A 23,595-nucleotide genomic window follows, 5' to 3' on the forward strand; every position below is an offset into this window, starting at 1 on the left:
ACAGCAGGCCTCTTAACTTTGCGCATGCTCAGTCTACAGCAATCCCCTGCCTCCAACCTCCACCTCCACCCCAACCCCCTCATCTGCGCTCAGCCTCCTCTCGCGGTTGAGTTCAGGACCGGCGTCATTTACCGAACATGGTTTACACTTCCTGTTCCTCTCTTCAAAATAAAAGATTAAATTTGGCATCGCCTCACTAATAAGAAACCATAATCTGTCAAGAATTTTAAAATTATGTTTCAGAATTAGAATCAGAAATACTTTATTCATTATTCCAGTGTCAAAGTTATCTTTTCATTTATCAAAGTTTTTTTCTTTTAGATACAAACAGTTTTTTCGACATTTTGAAACAAAAACATATAAACTTTGGCCTTACATCTCATATTTTCCATTTACATACTTAATACTGCAACTTCCTAACAGCACATAACAAAAAATATTGATGCAATTCTATATATGTGATACCATACCAAAGCACTGATTTCTTTTTTATCAATAATCAGCTCTGCCATACACTTTTAGTTGTTTTCATGGTTGCTTTACATATATGTATATCTAACACTTAAACAGATGTGGCAGAACGGTAGGATGGTGGTGATAGCTTTTTAGACTCTGATCTAGACTACAGTCCTGAGCAAAGCACTTCATCAGGTCAGAGGGGACAGGCCTGAGGTCGAGAGGGGCAGTAAATAGATGCAGGGAAAGCAGAGGCAGGGGACGGGGAGTGCACGCCGGGGATTTGATTGGTTTCATAATTTGGCTCCTGATGGCAGGGATTGGTGTGTGTTTTCCCAGGTTTACTCTGGCTGTAGATAGAGGCTTTTTTTCACTCATTATTAAGGACACATTATGTATTGATTGCAAAGGTCTTTTAACAGATGGTAGTCTAAGTCTGACTACCAATCCCAGCTTTAACATCCAATCAGCTTATTGTTTATGTTTTTCAGGGCTGGACTTTTTTATTGTGAAACGAGGTGAGCGGTTCTTCCTGTTTCTCCAGGTGCGCTTGACGCAGCTCGCTCGGGTGAGGAGAGGAGAGAGGAGAGAGGAGCTCCGTCAGCGGACCAGGCAGGGAGAGCGTGGTGAGGATTCCCAGCAGCCCCTGGAGAGTGAGAGCCGTACCGGCTGGACCCCCGGAGGAGGACCCGAGAGAGAACCACGTTGCCACGGGAGAGGCCTCTGTTCAGGTAAGCGTGCTAAACGTCAAACCGGTTCGTACTGCTTCCCGGGCGGGCAGGTGCTTCCAGCGGGCTGCAGGAGATGGAGAGGCGGCGGTCGGCTAGCCGCACGAAGCCGCTTGTTAAATCTCAGGAGATCCAAGATCCTATTACTTAGTTGCTGTCTGATTGAGACGGCCTCTGTGTGCAGGGTGCAGAGCTGATACTGTGAGGTGAAGGTGGAGGTTAGGAGAGTATTTATCTCTCCACCGTGTTGTTATGCTGTGAAACGGGCTATACGTGTTTAGTTTGCGCAAAAACAGCGGCATATATCGGATAACACAGCCGCTGCTCCTGCTCTGCTGCCTGTATTTGTACGCTGCAGAGCTTGTTTACACATTTACCGGACAGCAAACGCGTTCCTCTGCTTTCCCAAAGCTCTGGATCATTTCACATTCTGACATTTCATTTTATAATTTCAATGCACATCAAGCCACAGTTGCTTTTAGTCTATATGGAAGCCATATCTGAGAATAACAACATCAGAGGGGCATTCAGGAGCAGTAATTTCTGCAGGCTCATACTTTTATAAAACTGAATCAAATAATAATATCAGTCATAAATATGTCTCCTGTTGAAGGGCTGAGGGTTTGCTAAGTTTTGTTGTCAGCCAGGACTTGTTAGTTTGTTCTGGAGTCATGTTTTGTGCCTCTGTCTGATGCTATGGAGCCTCTGCATTAGAAGCAATGAATTAATAATCTCAGGAATGTGTTGTTCTGCAGAGCACCAAGAGGGGAATGAATGCACATTAATAGTCTATGCCCATGTGTATGCTCCAGTTTAGGCTCCATGCCAGGTTTAATGTTCTGAAAAGTGGAGTCTTGAGACTCCTGGCATGGGAATCTACAGGGTCTAAAATCAATACAAATTACAGACAGGGGCTCACTGCTGTTACCTTAAGAGATACATTGTTAAACTATATGCAGGCCAATTTAATGCTAAAGTATTGGTTGATCTCTTACACAAATTCTGATCAAAATTGCTCCATCTCAATACTTTTGCTAGATTTTGGAGTTCTTTACTGGGAAATCTGATCCACTTCTCGGTCCTTCAGTTTTAACTCCAATTTAAACATCTCAAAACCTTTTGCTTACACTTCTATATTTGACTATTCAGCTTTCATTTGCATTGAAAAACATGCATTAGTGTTTTCAGGACCAAACATGACTCCAGTAACAAGTAAGCGTAATATTCTTCCTGTTTTCACAGAGCAGATAAAGTACTTTGTTTCTTTGCACAGATTGTTTTGATAATGTGATGTAAGAGCTGTCTCATACAGTAGAAGGTTTCCGAGTATCAAAATGAAGAGACAAAACAACATGTAAAGTGAAGAAAGTGTGTAAGCAGAGGAAAGTGACTTGCGGTGCAAGTGTCGTATGTCATGGCCAAGCCTACAGTAACTGGCAGCAGGAGAAGATACTGCAGAGAGGAGATCACGATGCTGGGAGGAGGATGGGAGGCTGGGATAGCCCTCCTCCCTGATGCAGGAGGGTGAGGGGGGGTTGTGGGGGTGGATGAGGGATGGTCTGGTGCACCCCTCCCTTTCTTTTTCCTCCTCCTCTCTCTCTCTCTCTTTTCTTCCTCTCTCTCTCTCTCTCTCTCTCTCTCTCCCACCCTAGTATACTGGTGCATTACTGCTCACTGTTCACTTCTTGGATTGTAATCAGTCTGTCAGCAGAAGCAGACTCAATCAGTCACTCTGCCCTCCACCACCAACACCAACTCCCCTGAACACACTCCACCCTGATCTCTGACCAGAGCTCTGCCAGAATCCGCTGCTGCCCGCTGCGCACCGTAATGAGGTGATACCGCTTTGAGAGCAGTTATAATCATGATATCTAATCAGGGAAGGAAATACTGTTTTCCTTGACAGCAGTTCACAGTAATGCTCTTTTTGAGGAACCAGAAGTGCAGCTGTGGTGTCTTTAGTTTGTTATCTATTACATTACGGTGCAACCACCATATTTACATGTTTCCCTCCTTTGTTCTTCGTACTATGAGTTAAATCATGCATGCACGCTCTACATCTGTATTGAAATGGTCCCTCCAGAGAAACTAACTAGCCTGGAGTCACTAGCAACAACATGGCAACATCACACCCAGAATAAAACAGTTGAAGTAACAGGCTGTGCTTGTATGGCTGTGGGAGTGTGAAGAAAATTGTTTTAAGTGTAGGCTGGCTCACCATTATCCTCTGCTGATTCTGCCTCCATAGCTATAAGTAGATTTGGCTTTTTTCTCCTGACCAGTTGCTGCCTGGTCTCATTCATTGCTGTGCCACAGGAGCTGTCCATGGTGCTACTCTGCTTGTCGGTCTTTGTGGCTTAGGTGAACGCTGTCCATGGTGCTGAAGAAGGGGCTCAGTGTTAGTGGTGAAAACTCATATCCCTGGTTAACCCCAGCACTCCTTCTTCCATCTCTCCCTGATATACACACGCCTGATCAGCCAATCACTCAGACCGGTCTGTACATCTAGAACAATCTCAGCTTTGCTTTCATGAAGGTATAACAGTCTAATTAAACAAAAAAGACTGACATATTTCATGCATTCAAAAGTCTCCTTTACTTCAGTAGAGAATTTGCTGATCATCAGATCAATGTTATTGTGATAAAATGAAAACATGGATTCATATTATCATCTTAAGATAGCATACAGATATTTCCTTTCGCTATTCCCAAAGAGGGATTGGAAAAACATGGTCAAAATACATTTTGGTTTATTTTATAGAAATCAATACATTTATATAAATGTGTCTTATTAAAACACACCTATGCTATCATCAGGCTGTTAGATTGAATCAAATTAAAGTTAATTCAGTTTTGAAGCTGATCGGCGATGGTTGAAATGTTAGAAATGCTGACTCAAGCTCACTTTTGGTTGACCTAACATGGAAGTGGGCCTCTGGCCTCCTTGCTAAGAGCCATGGAGTGCCCTCAGTGTGTATGCGGACAGAGAAATAAAATGTATACAAAACTTGTAACCTAAAACTACTTATTAAAAACAAATCACCCCTGTAAAGTGTGAGCAGAAACACCAAGCAATTCAGACCAGGCTGTAAACATGTTTATTTTTGCTGTAAAGACCGTCTTATCTAAATCAGAATCAGAATCAGAAATACTTTATTTCTCCCAGGGAGGGAAATTCAGTAATGGGTGCGTATGTGGTTCCCAGTGCTTCTGCAGCCAGCCTCAAGTGGACACTCGAGGAACTGCAGTCTTTAGCACTTCCGCCTCCATCTCAAGACTGGAGGTTGCTGCTTGCTTCGATCCACCTTGCAGGTTAATTTCCACATGCATGTGATGGTTACACATCGCTTTAACCACACACAGTTTATGTACAACTTAATCTCAATGTTTCCGACCAAAGTACTGTCACACGCTATGAGATACCACCTGTCATCTGTGCTTGTTACATCCCAGTAGTGACCAGAGCTACAGCTTAGACAACATTTGACAGGCATTTTGTTCCTACAGTAATACAAATACTGATAATAACTGGTAATTCTGGAGGAAGTTGAAAAACAGGAAACATGTAAAAGAGATACAAACTGGGTCCTACCTCAGGATCTGAAAACCTCCTTGTCGAGGCTCCGTGGACTGACCTGGAGTGAGCTCTGTTTTTGGAGAATAATTCATCCAGCCATGTTTTTTGCTTTGAAAAAAATCAATTTTTGGCTGTACTTCAGCAGAGATGTAGCTTCCTCCTGAGGCTTCTTCTTTACCTGTCAGATTCTAACTGCAGGGCCCCGCTCAGTTACAGGTTCTTCTTCTTTTTACTCCTCTTTTTCGAGTCTGTACATCCACATGCCACTACTTGTTGCAGCTGCACACACATCTTTGCTGTCACATCACCTCTGTCAGCATCTGGTGTACAGACAGAGAGGTGCTTGTTAGCCGTACATCGCTTTGGCTGTCCTGTTTTTTTAAACTTTGCATCGTTATAATACGTCTCTGGTATTTCTGCCAGCGTTTGACACTTTAACATGCAACCCTGGTAGAATTATGATCGTTGACATGTCTTGATCAGCGCCAAGTCCTGCTCAGGAAGGCAAGCGCAGCAAAATGAAGCAAAGGCCCATTGCATCTGCATTAAATTCTACCACATGTTTTGGTTTCTTCTTCAACTGCAGCACAGATCACAGGCTGGACTGGGCTGGGAATGGTTCCTCAGTACTGCTTTGGCCTCCTCTTCAAAGTTGCTCACTTCACAAGATGCCAGACTTGTAATACTTTTCAGTAAACAATGGATGAAACATTGAGGACAAGCTTTCAGAGTCAGAAATGAGCAGAGACAGAGAGCATTATGAATTATTTGTCATCTTGGATCAACACTTGTGGCGGATGATTAATACACATTATTGGAAACACTGCATCATGCTCTGTATTGTTCTGTCCGCAGTGTTCCCGTCTGTCAGAGGAGCCCCTTCTACTGGAGTATTGATCATTGATTGATCAGCTTTCTCCTGCAGCTCCTCACCTCTCACTGCTGCTGGAGCTGTCGTTTATAAACCACGACTCTTTTGTCTCAGGGCGGGCTGCATCATCTGTCAGTCATAAATTATTTCAAACGTCATATCGTCCTCAGCAGACATCCTCCATCTCTGCAGATTTCTCCTCAGCTGCAGATTGTTGGCGTGTTGTTTCAGCACATTTCTCGGCTTCACTCTAACACGTTGAACCTCATGTTCAAACAGAACCAAGATCATGTATGACATACAGTGAGATCTTCTTTTTATTTTTTAATTAACTTACATCAGGTGCTGATTGGAGTTGGCCCAATGAATACCGCTTCCAAATAAGCTTCCAATACCACCCAAAACCAGGACATGGGTTCAGCCTGCAGTTTAGAGGTTGACCCCTAATTTGTTGGCTGATTGGTGACATTTTTAAATAACTGGCATCGTCTGATATGGAAAATCAAACATAAAAATATGCTTTGAGACAGTCGCGCCTTTTCATCACGCACTGTGCTATAAATGTTAGCCTAATTGTCCTCAGTCATCGTCGTCATTTCTAAATGTTCTTCGAGGTTGACGATGTTTTATTATTTAGTTTACCAGACATCCTTAGCTCGACTCTCTGATTCATATTAAGTTCAAAGGTAGAAAATTTATCGTGTTTAAGTTAAAAAAACCCAGCTGATATCGATATCAGGAGGGGAGAAGCAGCATCAGGACACCTCCAATGAGTAAATAAGTTAACAAATGAACAGAGTTCCCAAGCGTCCTCGAAAACCTGGAAAACCTGGGAAACCTGGAAAACAGTTGACCAGTTTTCCAGTACTGGAAAAAACCTGGAAAATGGGAGAAAAAGTAAAATGTCCTGGAAAATCACAGATTGTCCTGGAAAATTATTCCAACATGACTGCGTGCGACCTGGCATAATTAAAAAAAAACACATTCCCATTCATTGAAAGCTGAGTGCACGCTGTGCTGGAAAATACAGCGCCACAGATCGGTCCGGCTGTGGACTTTTTTCACGTCTTTTCTCCCTCGCTTGGTCATAATCATTCATTAGCAGAAAACAGGGGTCTATTGTTTATGTTTTATGGTGAATTAACCTTGTGGAATGCTCTTTTGATTTAAAGAGTCCTATATTTAAGTTAAAGAGTGACCAGTGGAATCGGGCAGAGATCTTGGGGGTCTGTGCCTCACAACTTTCCCTGCAGGCTGAGAGCTCCATTACCGTACTGTAGCTAGTAGGAGTGCAAACTCCTGATAGTGAAAACAAACGGAACAAAAAGAGCTGCCCAGCTGCACAGAAACTGAACGTTGTGGACATCGCTGATCACAATAGACATCGCCACACAGGAAGACAGTTTAAACGTTTTTAAATCTTCAAATACAGAGTGTGTCTTGTATACCGGTGTGATTTTTTCAGTTTATGGTAACTCAAATAAAAAAATGTGGCATTTGCTGTTTGATATTGACCACTTAGCTGGATGAATATCCATGATAAAGCAGGTATATTTTGAGTTAGAGTTGAGTTGAGAAAAATTTGTGGCCATCTTTGTCATTTAGTTCTATTTAGGTCGATTTATGCATTGATCCTCTGATTATTATTACTATTATTTTTATTTATTTATTTATTTCAGTAAGGCAGCTTCCAGATTCCTTGGCTGGCGAATTTTCTTTTTTACTTAGCTAACTTGATATTTTTTGAGAAAAGAGAAAGCTGAGATGAGAGTTGCCCGTCATTGTTACTTGGTTATTTAGGAACTAAATTTAGGCTGTCATACCAGCTTGATCATTGCTGGAAATGTCCTGGACATGTCCTGGAAATGTCCTGGAAAATGATCTCTGGAAAAGAGTGGGAACCCTGAATAAAACACGGGACCTTTCACACTGACAACATTCACATCATCCGAGTCATCTTGTCCCTCTTCTGTCGTCATTGTTCATTATCTCACTAACTTAATGAACGTACTGGACACTTTTGGCCACTTCATGACTAATAGAATTATTTCTCCCTCCTCTGTTTTGTTGCAGTCCCACATATCCTGTAGTGTAGGCGTTTTTTTATTGAGTTTCCACCTTATTCCTTTCATTACTTTGCCATCTGTTTTACTTTACCACTTGTAGGAGAGCTGAAATCCTATATTATCACAGGTCATGTTTACTTTAACATGTTCAATGCAACAATATTTTTTTCCACATACAGCATCTGCGCCCACACATACATTGATCAAATGGTCATGCCTTTACTGCTCTTGTTACAAAAAAACATGGTGTGAAATTTTGTTTCTCTTTCAGAGGAAATTCCCCTGAGTATACGCAGTGACTATCACAGCCCAGGAATGTTGACATGGTTTAGAAATGCATATTAAACCAGTGATCAAGGAGCATTTAATAAACAGACTTGTGACGGATTGGTCTTTATGCAAATGAAAAAAGGTTTCTTTAAATATTCCGGTAGACAAAGTCTGAATTTCTTTATATCACACAGAGCAGAAACGTCAGGCATGGATAACTTTCATTTAGAGAAGACGCTGCGCAGTTTGTAAGACGTGTACACAATTTAAAAACCATACTTCTAAATGAATTAATCAAAACAGGAACACAAAACCTCACCGCCCTCGACACAACATATCATCCCAACCAAAGATTACCTTCAGCTGCATACTCACTCTACCTCAGTGTGCATTAGAGTGATACAGGAGGTCATTTCTGTCCGCTCTATTATTCATCAGCCTTTGTGACACAGGCTGGCAGACTAAAGCTGTTTATTCTCCCGACATGTTTCATATATGTTTATACCTATTCTTAATTAATAATTAAAAACAGGAAGTTCTGTCTGAAAGTAAAGTCCTATCAGTTATGGAAAAAGGTGAATACTAAACCATAAAAAGAATGTGTTGTCATTTTGTAGTATTTTGAGATCATTGGGACTTTTTCGGTTTAGGTTTGATTTCCAGCATCAGTCCACACTCGTTTTCACTGAGGAGGCTTTAGCAAAGTTAAACAGTGAAAAAATTCAGACATGCAAGTGCCACATGTTTCCCACAGGAGGAAGTGGAGAACATGCAGCTACCACCAGTTTTGAAATATAAAGCTGATGCCTAAGTGCTAAAGACTGCAGTTCCTTGAGCGTCCACTTGAGGCTGGCGACAGAAGCAGTGGAAACCACATACACACCCATTCAAAAGACGCCATCTTTCCTGCAGCATTATGGTTAATTTTATGTTTCTGTTCATGCAACAGAGCCAAATCTAGCCAATTCTATCCAAAATTCCAAAGAACTGCAGTTCCCCGAATGGCCACTTGGGGTTGGCTTTATAAGGGAATCAACCTCCACGGACCTTGAAGTAAAAATGCTGACTTTAGTGCATAATTAAATATGTTTACTGCCTGGTAGAAAAAAACTATTTTGGTCTGAATAGCTCATTGTTGTATCTGCACATTAGAAGGATGATTTTTTTTAATAACTAATTATTTAAAAGAAAAATGAAGGTTACAAGTTTTGTTTAATGAGGGGCATGGCTGACTTGACTGACAGGAAGGAGGCTAAAGGCCTGCCTCAACTCCAGTTAGATAAAACATAGAGACCAAAATATATTTAAGAACCAGACAGAAAACACATTTAATAATGCATTAAAGTTAGCATTATTACTTCAGGGTCTGTGAAGGTTGACTCACTTTTAAAGCCAACCCCAAGTGGACATTCATGGAACTGCAGCTCTTTAGAACTTTGAAGTTGAATCTTGATATGGATCTGTTGAATGAACAGAAACATAAAATTAATCATACTGCTGCTCTGTATTTGCAACATTTAAACACTGTCAGCTAACAGTGTTTAAACATTATAATGTATACATGGTGTTGATCATAAAGTAGCCAGCAGTGCTTGTTCTGCCAGATACAGCAGTAAAGGCATCCAGTGCTGCAGCTTCTCATGATGGGCTCTCTGCAGGTTGGGCTGTCGATCGTCCACAGAGGCCAGATGACAGCATGATTTTCCCCATTGCAGTCACGAGCCAAGACACCAGACCATCTGTCGGATTTAGCTTCCAACTGCGACCTTCTCACTCCCCCAGGAATTTACTTTATCACTCGCTGAAGAGTGAGCCAGCTCGTTAACGCCTCTGAATCCACGTTACTGTATATTCTCTTTAATTAAGGTTGAATCTGAGGAGACTGAATGGGTACAAACACAGGCCAGGTTCTCTGGGTTTGTTTAAAGGAACACACATATTTAAATGTGTATTTGATCATAGAGATGAACACTTCAAGCTCTGTTTAATGTGTATATTTACCACATTCAAGGTGATATTGAAACTTGGTAGTGAGCAGATTTGAGTGATGCGGCTCCTTGGACAGCCTGTTATTGAAAGAACTGGATCTCCCTGAATGTCAGAAAAGCTGTGTGTTTAATACCTTCAGGTTAATGATATTTGAAAGGTACAGTAGCTGGATTTCAAGCTGCTCATGTCGTCCTTTATTTTTGGCATCCATCCATTTTCTGTTCACTCCATTTTCCCCTGATATTAGATATCATTGAGCACCGCTGGAAGGTGAACAGGTCAACTCAGCCCAATTAAAGAATACTAAATTTGAAAGAGCTGCTTGGTAGTAATGTGGCTTTAAGAGACAGTCTGGATTTGGGTTTGTTGCTTCACTGCCCTGCAGTTTACAGGTTTTTAACAGGTAATAGATTTTAATAACACTCTTCATGTTGTGGGTAACAATTGTGACATTTTGTCACCTTTGTTTGTTTCCGTGTTTCTTGTTGTGACAGGCTGTTGTACTTCATCTGGTTCTGTGACAAATTCCTAATTAATTAGATCACGGTAGGCTCCTCTGTAAAGAGTTTAAGTGTAATCTTACCAGGGCTTCAATGATTATTGTCATTATTGATTAATCTATGGTTAACTCTGCGGTTAGATGTTTGGTAACAGATGTGAGGAGCATACACATGTTCCTGAAGCCAAACATATCATCTGAGCTCCAGATTGATGTGAGTTTATTTAGCCTGGCAACATCAAGTGAGGACATGTACCGACAATAGACTGTATAAATAATGGACTTAGTATCCAGGACATTACCCACCTGTTCCTGAGCGCTGTTTTGAAGCCAACTGTCGGCAGCAGCCATATTAGTAATGCTAACTCAACCAGTGTAACGTAAAGAGGCAGGCTTTGAGCCTCCTAGCCAACAGCTATGTTAGAGAAATAGCAACGTAGAGCCAAGGGTTTTTTTTGTACCAGGCTGTAAACATGTTTATTTCTGCTGCAAAGATCGTCTTCTTTGAATGGGTGTGTATGTGGTGTCCGGTGTTTCTACAACCAGCCTCAAGCGGATTCTCGACGAATTGCAGTTTATGACACTTCCGCATGGGCTTCATATTTTGAGACCGGAGTTTGTCTCTTGGTACTGACACATATAGGCTACAGTGACTCTGAAGGAGATGTACTGACAGCTAAACGTTAGTCTCTCACTGAACTCACACCTTTAATAAAGTCACAAATTGTTCGTTGTGCTCCGGTGACCAGTTTTCCTTTACTTCCCAAAATAAAATAAGTTATAGTTTTTATTTATTAATTTCTGTTTGTTAACAGTTATGTTTGTATTGGGCTTCATTTCCTGTTTTATTTTGAAACCCTAACCTTGTTTTTCATGTCACCAGTAGTAGTTTTACTTGTCCTCGAGCTCTTCCGTTGTAGTTTCTTGCCGTATTTTTTTTACTCGTTGTGTTCGATGTGTTTCCTGTTTTATTTTCGTAGTCTTCTCCCAGTTTGTCCAGTGTTTTTTTTTACCTCTGTGTTTTTCCCTCCAGTTAGATTGCCTCCCATTAGTTTCACCTGTGTCTTGTAGTCACTCCTGTGTTTGATTACCCTGTGTGGCTTTATTTCCCCAGTGTTCACCTCTCTTCGTTGGTTCCATTGCGTATACACAGTGCTTTCTCATCATGTTGTTCCTATGAGCTTTAGTATTAGGGTGCATCTCAAAGCTCTAAATGTCCATCCTCGCGTCTTAGTCCCGCCCACCATAGATGCGAGGAAATGAAACCAGAGGAGAGAGGAAAGAGGAGATTTGTATTTAGAGAAATGAGATGTCCTCTCCTCCGGAGCGTCACGTGAAGCGACGTCGGTTTGTGATGATGGCTTGAACAGCTGTTTGTGTCTGCACACATGTTCACTGTGATAACTCTGATCAATATAAACAGTGACAGAGCTCTGTCTCTGTGCCCTACCTGTTTAACACACATGTTCACTGTAATAACTCTGATCAATATAAACAGTGACAGAGCTCTGTCTCTGTGCTCTACCTGTTTAACACACATGTTCACTGTAATAACTCTGATCAATATAAACAGTGACAGAGCTCTGTCTCTGTGCTCTACCTGTTTAACACACATGTTCACTGTAATAACTCTGATCAATATAAACAGTGACAGAGCTCTGTCTCTGTGCTCTACCTGTTTAACAAACACCTGTTTAACACACAGGTTCACTGTAATAACTCTGATCAATATAAACAGTAACAGAGCTCTGTCTCTGTGTTTACCTGTTTAACAAACACCTGAAGATGAAGAGAATCTGCTCTCTGTTTATTCTGTCCTGAAGCATCATGGATCATTCACTTTTAAAATGCCTCATTCTTACATTATTTATTACTTTAAGGGAATAATCAGTTATAAGGAATAACTGATCATATATATATATATATATATTATATCTATGATATTAGACTCTATTACTCTATTTCATTAGACAGTGAATCTGACAAAAGCAATCAGATATAACATAATCCACCCTCTGTTATATTGAATTTATAATTTTGCGTTCAGTATTTTGTGTCTAAAACTCACATCAAACACTTTTCAATCTCAGCTCATCACATACAGACTGTTTAGAAACCAACGTATGTTTATGATCTGTTTCAGGGCACCCTTAATGACTGTTTTAAGGTCTGTCTTTTCTCTGTTATTAAACTCAGCTGATTTTAAGTTTCGTTAAGTCAGAGCCGCTGCAGCGTCCAATCAGTGAGTGATATTCAATAAGGGGCGTGTCTGTCAGAGAAAAGACTTCTGCAAAGTCTGCTCTCGTGTTTCCTCGATTATCCCTCCTCCGATCAGTCTCCTCGCTCCTCGCTCCTTGCTCCTTTCTCCTCCAGCAGCGTTAAGAGCTTTGGGACGCAAGTTAAAATGGCGCGTCAGTAACTAATTCCGGTTCGGCCGAGGAGTGAGGAGCGAGGAGACTGCAGTTTAGAGCTTTGAGATGCACCCTTAGACTGTCTTTTTGTTTTTCTGCCATTGGGTCCTCACTTTTGTGTTTTTCCTCAAGACAAGACACCAAAACTCTCCTTGGAGTTCCTGTTATGCTTTTAAAAAGGACAATTTCTGTAAATGCTCATCATCTCTGCACGAAGCTGCCGTTTTTACAACACAGAAATCCTTGCCCTCAATGTCAGTCGCTGAGTTGCATTGTGGGTATTGTGGGCGTAAGGTTTTGACACAAAAAAGGAACACAGCTGTGAGTCACACATTGTTGTAGAAGTAAATTACTAATCCATTGTTTCACTCCTTTAATCATGAGGCCATACTGTAATGATTCACAGCATTTTTCATTGTAAACATCAATCATTGTGTTCCATCTACTCTGGTGCAGCTGCAGGAGATCCTTTCAACATGTTTCTGTTGTTTCACAAACAGCATCAGAGAAAAATCTTGTTTAAAAGTTAGAATGAAGTAAGAAAGCTCCAGAGGAACCATTCCTCCGTCATCATCTGAACATCTCCCCGCCTCCTCGCTGCAGCAGCCCGTCACTTAAAGAGGCCTGAAGCTGTTTGATGATCCTGTGGGGTCTTCAGCAGCCAGCCTGTTTTTTTCTTGCTGAACATACTTTAAAACTTGGAGCATGGACATGATTAGTTATTGGCTTGAAAATAACAAGAAATGCCAAAGTTATGTTGCACCCATAGACTGTATAAATAATAGACGTAGTATCCGTGATGTCACCCATCTGTTCTTAAGTGCTGTTTTGAAGCCGATCATTGGCAGGAGCCATACTGGACATGCTGAACTCAAACAAACTTAGTGTGAGGTAAAGAGGCGGGCTTTGAGCCTCCTAGTCAACAGCTACAGTTTTCCCACCTGTCAGTCAAGTCAGTCATGTCCTTAAATGGGAAAAACTTGTAATATTAATATCTTCTGAACTGTCAAGTTAGAAAATAATTCAACCCGGTACAGTGTGTGCCGAAAGGGAAATTAGCTACTCAGACCCAAACCGTTTTTTGAACCAGGCTGTAAACATGTTTATTTCTGCTGCAAAGATCCTCTTTTTTGAATGGATGTGTATGTTGAGTCCTGTGTTTCTGCAGCCAGCCTCAAGTGGATGCTCAATGAACTGCAGTTTATAACACTTCTGCATGGGCTTCATATTTTGAGACCGAAGGTTGCCGCTTGGTTACACCAAATCAACAAGTGTTCTTTTCACACCAGAGAACTGAAAGAGAAGAGCTGGTAGTCCACCGGTCATCAATTATTGAAAGGATTAATCAACTCATCCCGAAAACAAGTGTACTTAAGAATTCTGAAGTTTAACGTGACTCTCTTGAACTCTTAACATGCCAGTAAAGATCTGAATTCATGGAGAATGAAGGATTTAGTTTTAGTATGTAGAGTGCTTAAACTGAAGTATAACTGACAGTTCCTACTCACAGATCTTAAAGGCAACACTTCTCTTTGCAGCGTTGAGTCAAATACTTCAAAGTTTTAAGGCACAATGGTGTTGCATCGGCTGCCGCCATGTTGCTATGTTTTGTTTACCTGCTGCTTCTGTTGCACTGTTTGCCAATCAGACAAGGTGTCTCTCTCCTCAGTAATTAATGTAGCTTGGTTGTCTTTACCTGTTGCTCCCTGGTTTCTATTTTAAAGTGCCAGACAGCAAAGATATTAAGGACACGAGATGTCTTACTTCACAGCCATTAGGCCCATAGACTATAAATAATGGACGTAGTATCCATGACCTCAACCATCTGTTTATGAAGCGCTGTTTTGAGCCAATTGTTGGCGGGAACCATATTGGAAATGGTGAACTCAACCTAACTGCTGACGAGGTGAAGAGGCGGGCTTTGAGCCTCGTCACCAACAGCTACAGTGTTCCTGCCTGTCAATCAAGTCAGCTGTGCCTCTCATAATGGAAAACTCCTAATCTTGATATCTTTGACATTGCCGCAGTGGAATAAGATTCACCCTCCGCACAGTGGGTCTCATTCATGAAACGTGAGCAGCATGAATTTGTGTGTACACCGTGTGTAGCTAAAATTTTCGCGGATTTCCGCATTCATCAATCTTTTAGTAGCGCTGATCTGTGAGTAACTACTCACAAAATCTACACCTGCTCCCGACTGTGTGTAGAGCTTGTGTAAATGTAGGAATACACATAAATACTGCTTTTCACTGTCGGAAATTACAATTTTAATACGTACTGCTCTCTGTTATGTACACAATACGCAGATGCCTTTGAGACATGTAATTTAAACATGACATAATATTAAAAATATATATAACATATTTTTACAACAAATAAGTTGGCAAATTAAAGCTTTGAGATCTAGATTAGGTTTATTTAGAAGGTGAACTACTTTTTAAAAACCACACAGACTAACTGGAGCCTAATCAGACAAGGCCAACTAAAAGAAGCCACGCCATACCTGCACATTTGCAGGTGCTCTCCGTGCTGGGATTCTTAGCCACAGGGACCTTCCAGGCAGATAGATCTGGAATCATCAATGAGCCGCATTTTACCAGCAGTACTTGCCGGCATTATTAAATTAAGGCCGGAGTACATTAAATTCCCCTATGAAGCACAATGGCAAATCGAGGTAAAGCGGGGGTGTAGCGCGCTGGCCAACATGCCAAATGTCATCGGTGCCATAGACTGCACACACATACGCATCAAGGCTCCATCTGATGATGCATTTGCATACATAAACCAGAAAAACTTTCATTCCGTGAATGTGCAGCTGATATGTGATGCAAACTGTGTTGCTCAACGTTGTGGCTCGGTGACCCGCTGGGACGCACAGCTTACTGCTGGCACCCGTTTGGAGAATGGAGCTGTGAGAGACGGCTGGCTTGTCGGTAAGAATGTAGTCTTCTCACAAATGCATGTGTTTTATATGTAGAGACTTAACATTTTATATCCATAGAAAATAAAATGCGCTTCCAACATTCCACTTTTCCCAAAATAGTTTCAATCTCCGCCTCGGAGAAGTTATTTTTTTGCTCTCTATCCTTCTTTCCTTGTGCCATGACTGCAGAGCAGGCCGACCAGATGCACAGGTCTGTGTCCTTATATGGTGATTATTTGTTATCATGGGCGTGATTTATGCTAATTGATGATCACCGGGAGTGCGCTGTCAATTTACGATGGGTTGGCATTCATGATCTTCTTACACATCTATTTACGTTCAAATCTGAGTTTCCCGCGCAGTTCATGAATCTGGAGTAGAGTTTTAGTAGGGTGAGCTTTTATGTGCAAATCTACACACAGATTTACTCACGTTTCATGAATGAGACCCAGTGTGTGCCGATGGAGAAATGCGCTATATAGAATACACTCGTCTTTTGTACCAGGTTGTAAACATGTTTATTTCTGCTGTAAAGATCGGCCTTTTTTGAATGTGTGTGTATGTGGTTTCCGGTACTTCTGGAGCCAGCCTCAAGTGGAACTGCAGTTTTTAACACTTCCGCATTGGCTTCAATTCTCGTGGCCAGAGGTTGATAAGATCCCAAAAAACTATGCTGTGTCCACATACAGCATGAAATCACACTCAATGACATCACTGACCATTAATGAATGCTAAATTCAGTAGCCGCTAGTAATGTCATGGCATTTTTTTAACTAACTTGTCAAATGACTTTATTAAAGGAAAACAGAGTTCTCTTTGTCAGGACCGCCTGACTGTCAAAGATAATCGTTTCTGCTGCCAGCAGATGTTTTCTTAAGTGCAGTTTGAAGAATGTTTTAACATGTTTCATTCATGACACAAGCATTTAAAATGCTCAAATAAATACCATCATATTCACCTGAAACACTGATGGAAGAGTATTTTCAAGAGCTCAAAGTTACCCAATTTATGACATCCCTCTAAGAATGAGTTCAAGAAACAAATCTGGACCAGAGATGTCGACGTTAGCCTGACTGATAAAGTCTGTTGCAGGGGCAAATATTGATATTAATTATTTTTGTGTTTTACTACATTCAAAGCTTGATCTGTAAGGCAACTGGATTGGTAGAAATTCAGGAGCCTTTTGGAGGAGAGGTGAAAGATCTTCAAGAATTTCTTCCAGTCCAGTTGCGTTACGGATCAAGCTTTAAATTACCATGACCTGGATGACTGAGAACCTTCACAGACATGTTTTATTACAGTTGTGTCTGTGAAATATACTGTGCAGGAGCTGTAAAGTCAACTTGATAAGCAAACTTCAGAGGAGTTGCTGTTTCAAATACATCGTCTGCATGTCTTTGATTTATTTCATTTTTTGATGAGCAATGAGCTCATACTAGCATACATCTAAAGTCCTTTAGCACAACACAACAGATCCGAGCATAGGTTCTTTAACAAAAACTACATCCTGTTGTTCTGCACATGTAAACAGTCTTTGTTTTAGAATAGACTTGTTATATATTTCTTATCAAATGAGCAGAAAACATCCAAAGTTTGTTTTCAAATGAAAGGTTTGAAGACTTTTCTAAATCACTGTAAATTCAGTCATTGTTGATCTTCTGAGGAATTCATTGGACTAAAGGTAGCTGTCAGATAACCTTGAGGACAGCTGGTCTGTATTGAACTGCAGGTAGATGTGGGTTTGTCAGGTCCTGATCCTTCCTTCAGACTCCTCTGTCCTCAAACTTATCTACATTCCTCTAATTATCCATTCAACTAATGCAAATCTCAACCTGAACCCTTGAGAACATTTTACAGTCCTAACGCTGTTCCCCCCTCAGATCCTCACCCCCTACCTGTGTTACAGTGGGAGCCTGTTAGTGTCAGAGCGTTACACTGCACAGTTCACAGAAGGTCCAGCTGTGATTAAGGGGAATCTTGTTAAAGCTCCTTAAACGGGTTACCTGGCATGGAAACATAAGCAAGAGTTCAACCATCTCACCTGCTGGGGAGCTGATGTTGATGAGGAAAGCTGCTGATACAGAATCACACACATGGGCTGCTGGGATATACAGTACATGCAATTAGAAGACTGGGGGAGACCGTATCTACAGATACTGATCCACATATCGTTGTATGCCTTAGAGTTCAGACTCCTCCAGCGGTTCATAATATACACTACCAGTCAAAAGTTTGGACACAACTTCTCATTCAATGGTTTTTATTTATTTTGATAATTTTCAACATTGTAGATTAATACTGAAGACATCAAAACTATTAAATAATCTGATTTTACAATAATCTGGATTACAACAGTAGTCAAATAGAGCTATCCATTGTGTACTAACCCTACCTCTGAACAACACAACTGATGGTCTCAAACACATTAAGAAGGCAAGTCATTCTACAAATGAACTCTTGACAAGGCTCATTTTAATTAGAAACCATTCCAGGAGACCACTTCATGAAGCAGACTGAGAGAATACCAAGAGTGTGCAAAGCTGTCATGAAGGAAAAAGGTGGCTACTTTACAGAATCTAAAATATAAAACAGATTCTGCTTTGTTTAACACTTTTTTGTTAATTCAATAATTCCATATATGTTCTTTCATAGTTTTGATATCTTTTGTATTAATCTACAGTGTTTACAATAATTAAAATAAATACAAACCCTTGAATGAGAAGGTGTTTCCAAACTTTAGTCTGGTAGTGTAAATCTGAGACCTTCACAAGATGATTGATTGGATGAATTGAGAACGTAAAAATGTAAGTCATGCAACAGAAATGTTTAACTTTAAGAGGAGTTCAGAGGTCACGATCAGGTTTTAAAGAGTTTGTCTGAAAACACAAGTATTTAAAATGTGTAAAAACAGATTCCAACCACCTCTCAGACTTTGTTCAGCAGATTGATCAGTGGGGAAAGTCGCCATTAGTCACAGCCCTTATTTACACATTTCTATCATCAGAGTGTCTATTACACATCATCGTATCGCCCAGCCCAATCCTTCAACACAAACTGTGTCAGTCAGCCGGTTCACAGTGCAGCCAGGCCTGAATCATTGTTGTCGAGGCGTTCACTGACCTGAGAGGCTCTGAGTATCTGTAATAAACCTCTTTATATTGTCAGTAGCTCTGCAGGGCAGATGTATTTACAGGGAAATGAAATGAAACATGTAGATGAGAAGGTGCGAAAATGAATATTGATGAAAAGTTCAGTTGGAAAGCGTTCCTGGTCTGAAAACACGATGGTTCAAACCCTGAGGATCTCATGTGAAATTGATGACTTGTTGATCATGTTGCCATCTTTTTCCAGAATAAGCATAAGAATAAGATTTGTTCCTTTTCTTTTGAATATATCTCCATAAACTTTATATATTCAGCACAAGTTGATAAACTGACCCTCACTCCTCATCAAAAGCTGCCAGATCTCAAAAGATCCAGAGTCATCATTTCTTCCTGATCAGTTCATTTGAGGAACGATCACAGCTCCAGATTCTCCCAAAGGCCTTTGATGTAAGTCTTCATAAAACATTCATCAAGTGTCAAACTGACTGATTATTGTGAAACATTAATGAGCTCTCACATGTTTGTCTTTCCTGAGTGAGTAAGAAATATCCTTTGAATGATTGGCAGAGCAAATTAACATTTTCATTCATAGGTGATCTCAGATCCACATCTCAGGTCAGCATTAATATTACAATGTTTGAGCGGTCTCTACTAATGACTTTTTGTTGACAAAACACAACATAAAGATAAAGTCTATTCTAAGATTCTCAGTGTTACTTCCACGTAACACACTGGTATGAAATGTTTGATTAAGGAAGGACAGTTCAAAATATCTATCAAAACAAATGCAGCAGGGCGGGGATGCCATCTTTTTTTATTCCACACATTCCTCCTCTGTTTCCAAACCTACAGTATGACCGATAATGCAGATTCAGGCGTGTTATGCTTGTAGTGCCTAATGTAACCCTGAGCTCCGAGAACAGACCTGGTTGCTGACTCAGCAAGTGCAAATCATTAAAAAGACTACCGTGTGGACCCAAATATTCAACAGTTCTTTAAAGTGTGTCCAAAAATCTGGACCTGTCACTCACATCTACATCACCAGGGGGATGAAAGGTGGAGAGACACGGTGATCTCCTGGGACTCAAAAGCAGACCAAGTTAACTGATTGCGCAGGTAGTTTTACGATGCTGATTTTAAGATAACGGTCACCTGCAGTGCTGCAGAGAAATTAAACAACTTTCCAGCAGCTGAGGAATATTGTGTCATAGAGTGTGATGTTGTAAGATTGGGAGCACATTAAGATCGTTCTGAAATGTGAGTAAGCAAAACGGTACAAAGGTATGTCCATCACCTGACCCGTCATCCATCCAGGGACTGCAGGTTGTTTTCATTTTAATGAATAAGTGCTTCATTTGCACATGCAATCATATTTTATTTAATCTAAACATGAAGAATGGTGTTATAAACAACAACCTACCTTGTTTTATTCTGTTTGATTAACCATTATTTTACATTTGAATTATTTTCATTTTAATTTAAGATTTAATTTTCCAAAAGGGCTTTTTTATTTTTCTGAAAATGAGATATGTCAGCAGTTCAGATATGTATCTTGCTGCCTTGCTTTTCTTTGCTTTTTTGCACTGTTTTCCTTTTGCTTTCCTATTGTATAATTGTATCTTCCTGTAAAGCGCTTGGAGAATCTTTTAAAGCGCTTTTATAAATAAAATGTATTATTATTATTATTATTATTATTATTATTATTATTATTATTATTATTATTATTATTATTATTATTATTTATTTTAACTGTTTGGTTTTAGTTATTTGTTTGCTCCGTTTTATTTATAATTGTATGATATTTATTTATTTAAATAATTAAACTAAATAAAATAATTAAACAATATTAAAATCAATATAAAAAAGTAAATTAATATAATTACATGTGCTTTTAAAAGTGATCATTAAAATCAAATCAATATTAAAACTAATGGGGAGCAAATGAAGAGAGCCGAAGGTTGGGTGATGTTATGTCATCGGTTAAAACCAGTACAGAGCCTAGCTGCTGCGTTCAGACCAGTCGGAGGCGGGAGAGTGTTTTAAGGTTAATGTTAGCAAGGAGTGAGTTCAAAAGTCCAATCCAGAGATTTGAGAGCATGGACTCTTTTTTCAAGGTCTGAGCAGAAGTAGCTGCAGAACTTGTTGTCAATGCAAGCTTAAAAGACCCCCAACCAGGTTAAACTTTTTATGGGATTGATATCTGATATTAGCATCAGATTGGTGAAGCGTATCAAAACAGTGCTGAGAGGAGAGTGAATCCGTGAGGATAGTGAAATATTAATGATGCTATCAGTCATAAATACATGGATCAATAAGGACCAATGTTTTGGCATCATTTTCTCAGTGTAATCTCTAAAGATCATACTTCCTGAATGTAAATAAAACTGAGATTAAAGGGCTGAGAGGTTTGTGTTGTCTCAGCATTGATCATCCCTTCATTACCTCTGTTTTTATAGATCACCTCAGGTCTGTATGCTCTGCCAGTCCTGATCTGATCAATGTGTCCATTGCTCCTTTAATGCATAGCAGTGATAATTAGGCCCCGGAGGATATCAGTGAATTGGCAGATTAATCATTTTGACCCAGTGGATCCTGGCTGTGCTCAAAGCAGCAGAGCACATCGACTTCCTATTTCCACTGAGAGCTTTCAGAGTAAAGGTATTAAAGTGTTCTGGATTCTGCTGTCAGTCAGCGCGGTGTGAGTGGAGCAGCACAGGTGTGGGGGAGAAAATTGCTTTCCAAAATGCCAGGGGAAGCCACTTGTTGAAGGAAAAAAAACTATTTTAGGATTGAATAGTGTCCATTAAAAGTGTGCTGATAAAATGTGTATCTGTGTGTGTGATACGACAGAACAAGTGTAGTCTGACAGGTGTCCTCCTCCTCCTACTCCTCCCTGTCTCCGTCCCTCAAGGCTGCAGTATGTTCACTTCAGTGAAGGCCTTCGAGGGGCAGCAGTACTCCACCCTGAAGAGGCAGTGTCTGCAGAGTGGCCTGCTCTTTGAGGACCCCCGATTCCCCGCCACCGACGACTCGCTCTTCTACCAGGGCAACAGGATCGGACGTGTGGTCTGGAAGAGGCCTCGGGTGAGTCCTGACTGAGAAGAACTTGTAGACATTTGTGCTGATAAATCTCTCTAACCATTACCGGTCTGAGATCCAGGATGAACACTTTCAAAGTCACATAATCTACTTATTATTTTTAAAGTCCGTTTGTTGTTTATTGTTACCCTCATCGTCTTGTTTTGTCCATAGACCAAAGATATTCTGTCGTGTTTCAGTTATCAGTAAAGAAACCAGAAAAGATTCACTTTGAGAGTTTGGACTTTCCTTTTTCAAGTTACTCAAATGAAAACTTGAATAAAAACTGACTCCATCTAGTATTAAAGGTGACATATCATGCAAAATAGACTTTTTAATGGTTCTCTACCTGAAATATGTGTCCCTGGCATGTCTACAAACCCCCCGAGAATGAAAAAAATCCATTCTGCCCCTGTTTTGATTTCTACACCTTTCTGTAAATGTGTGTGAAACGAGCCGTTTCAGACTTCCGTGTTTTTGTTACGTAACAACAATATCCGGTCTGTCACGGAGTCAGAGCTCGGAGCTTGTTCAGCCCATAGACTGTATAAAATAATACTGAATCCCCCCTCCGTTTTTCATTACCTGCACAAATGTGTGGTAACAAGGAGCTTAGGAGGGAGGCATGCTAGTTGTAGGCTGTCTTAATAAACACAAAGGTCGGTTTTACTCCCCACGTCTACAGATTTGAAGATCTAGTGGATGATTTTTATTTATCATGGATAAGTGCTAGCGCTAGTTAGCATAGCTACATAGCTACATGTCGTAGCTGTAGCTGTGTACCAAGACACATGTCTACATACTGACAAATAAAACAACAAGAAACAGAATCTGTGACCAATCCTTCAGAAAAGGTCCCGCTGCCTTTCTGGCAGAGGTCAGGTTTACTCCCCACGTCTGCAGATTTGAAGATCTAGTGGATGATTTTTATTTGTCATGGATAAGTGCTAGCGCTAATTAGCATAGCCACATAGCTACATGTTCATAGCTGTAGCTGTGTACCAAGACACACGTCGACATACTGACAAATAAAACAACAAGAAACACAGAATCTGTGACCAATCCTTCATAAAGGTCCTGCTGCCTTTCTGGCAGAGGTCGGTTTTACTCCCCACGTCTGCAGATTTGAAGATCTAGTGGATGATTTTTATTTATCATGGATAAGTGTTGGCGCTAGTTAGCATAGCCACATAGCTACATGTTCGTAGCTGTGTACCAAGACACACGTCGACATACTGATAAATAAAACAACAAGAAACACTAAATCTATGACCAATCCTTCAGAAAGATCCTGCTACAGGCGCCTCTCCGTCAGGATCAGATTCTGGATCAGATTCAGAGGGTTGAAGTAAAGTGATCTCTGAGCAGCCGTGTATATTCAGCCAACATGTAAACATTAGATCAACGTGCTGGACAGCCGAGGCCACATCCACTTCCTGAGGGGGCGTGGTCAGAGGGAAAACAGAGTGTTCTGAGGAGGACTGAAGAAGAGGGTTTTTCAGGCATGCCAAAATCTGATTTCAAAGTGTTTTTTTGAGCATAAACTTCAAAGACATGTTTTGGGGACCTCTTAGACCAATATATATTGATGAAAAAAGCGTGATATGTCACCTTTAAACTAAA

General features: G+C 40.5%; 1 protein-coding gene across 1 annotated transcript in view; it reads left to right on the forward strand.

Annotated features, from left to right (window-relative positions):
- Positions 1-1,034: 1,034 nt before the first annotated feature.
- capn5b (calpain 5b) overlaps positions 1,035-23,595 on the forward strand; it is a 75,705-nt gene continuing 53,144 nt past the window's right edge. Inside the window, exons 1-2 of the mRNA XM_034684189.1 lie at positions 1,035-1,187; positions 21,806-21,978. Of these exons, the coding sequence (XP_034540080.1) occupies positions 21,814-21,978 (165 nt within the window). The 5' untranslated portion in view covers positions 1,035-1,187; positions 21,806-21,813. The remainder of the gene's footprint in view (positions 1,188-21,805; positions 21,979-23,595) is intronic.

The sequence above is a fragment of the Notolabrus celidotus genome, chromosome 5 (genome assembly GCF_009762535.1).
Source record: "Notolabrus celidotus isolate fNotCel1 chromosome 5, fNotCel1.pri, whole genome shotgun sequence".
NCBI lineage: Eukaryota > Metazoa > Chordata > Actinopteri > Labriformes > Labridae > Notolabrus > Notolabrus celidotus.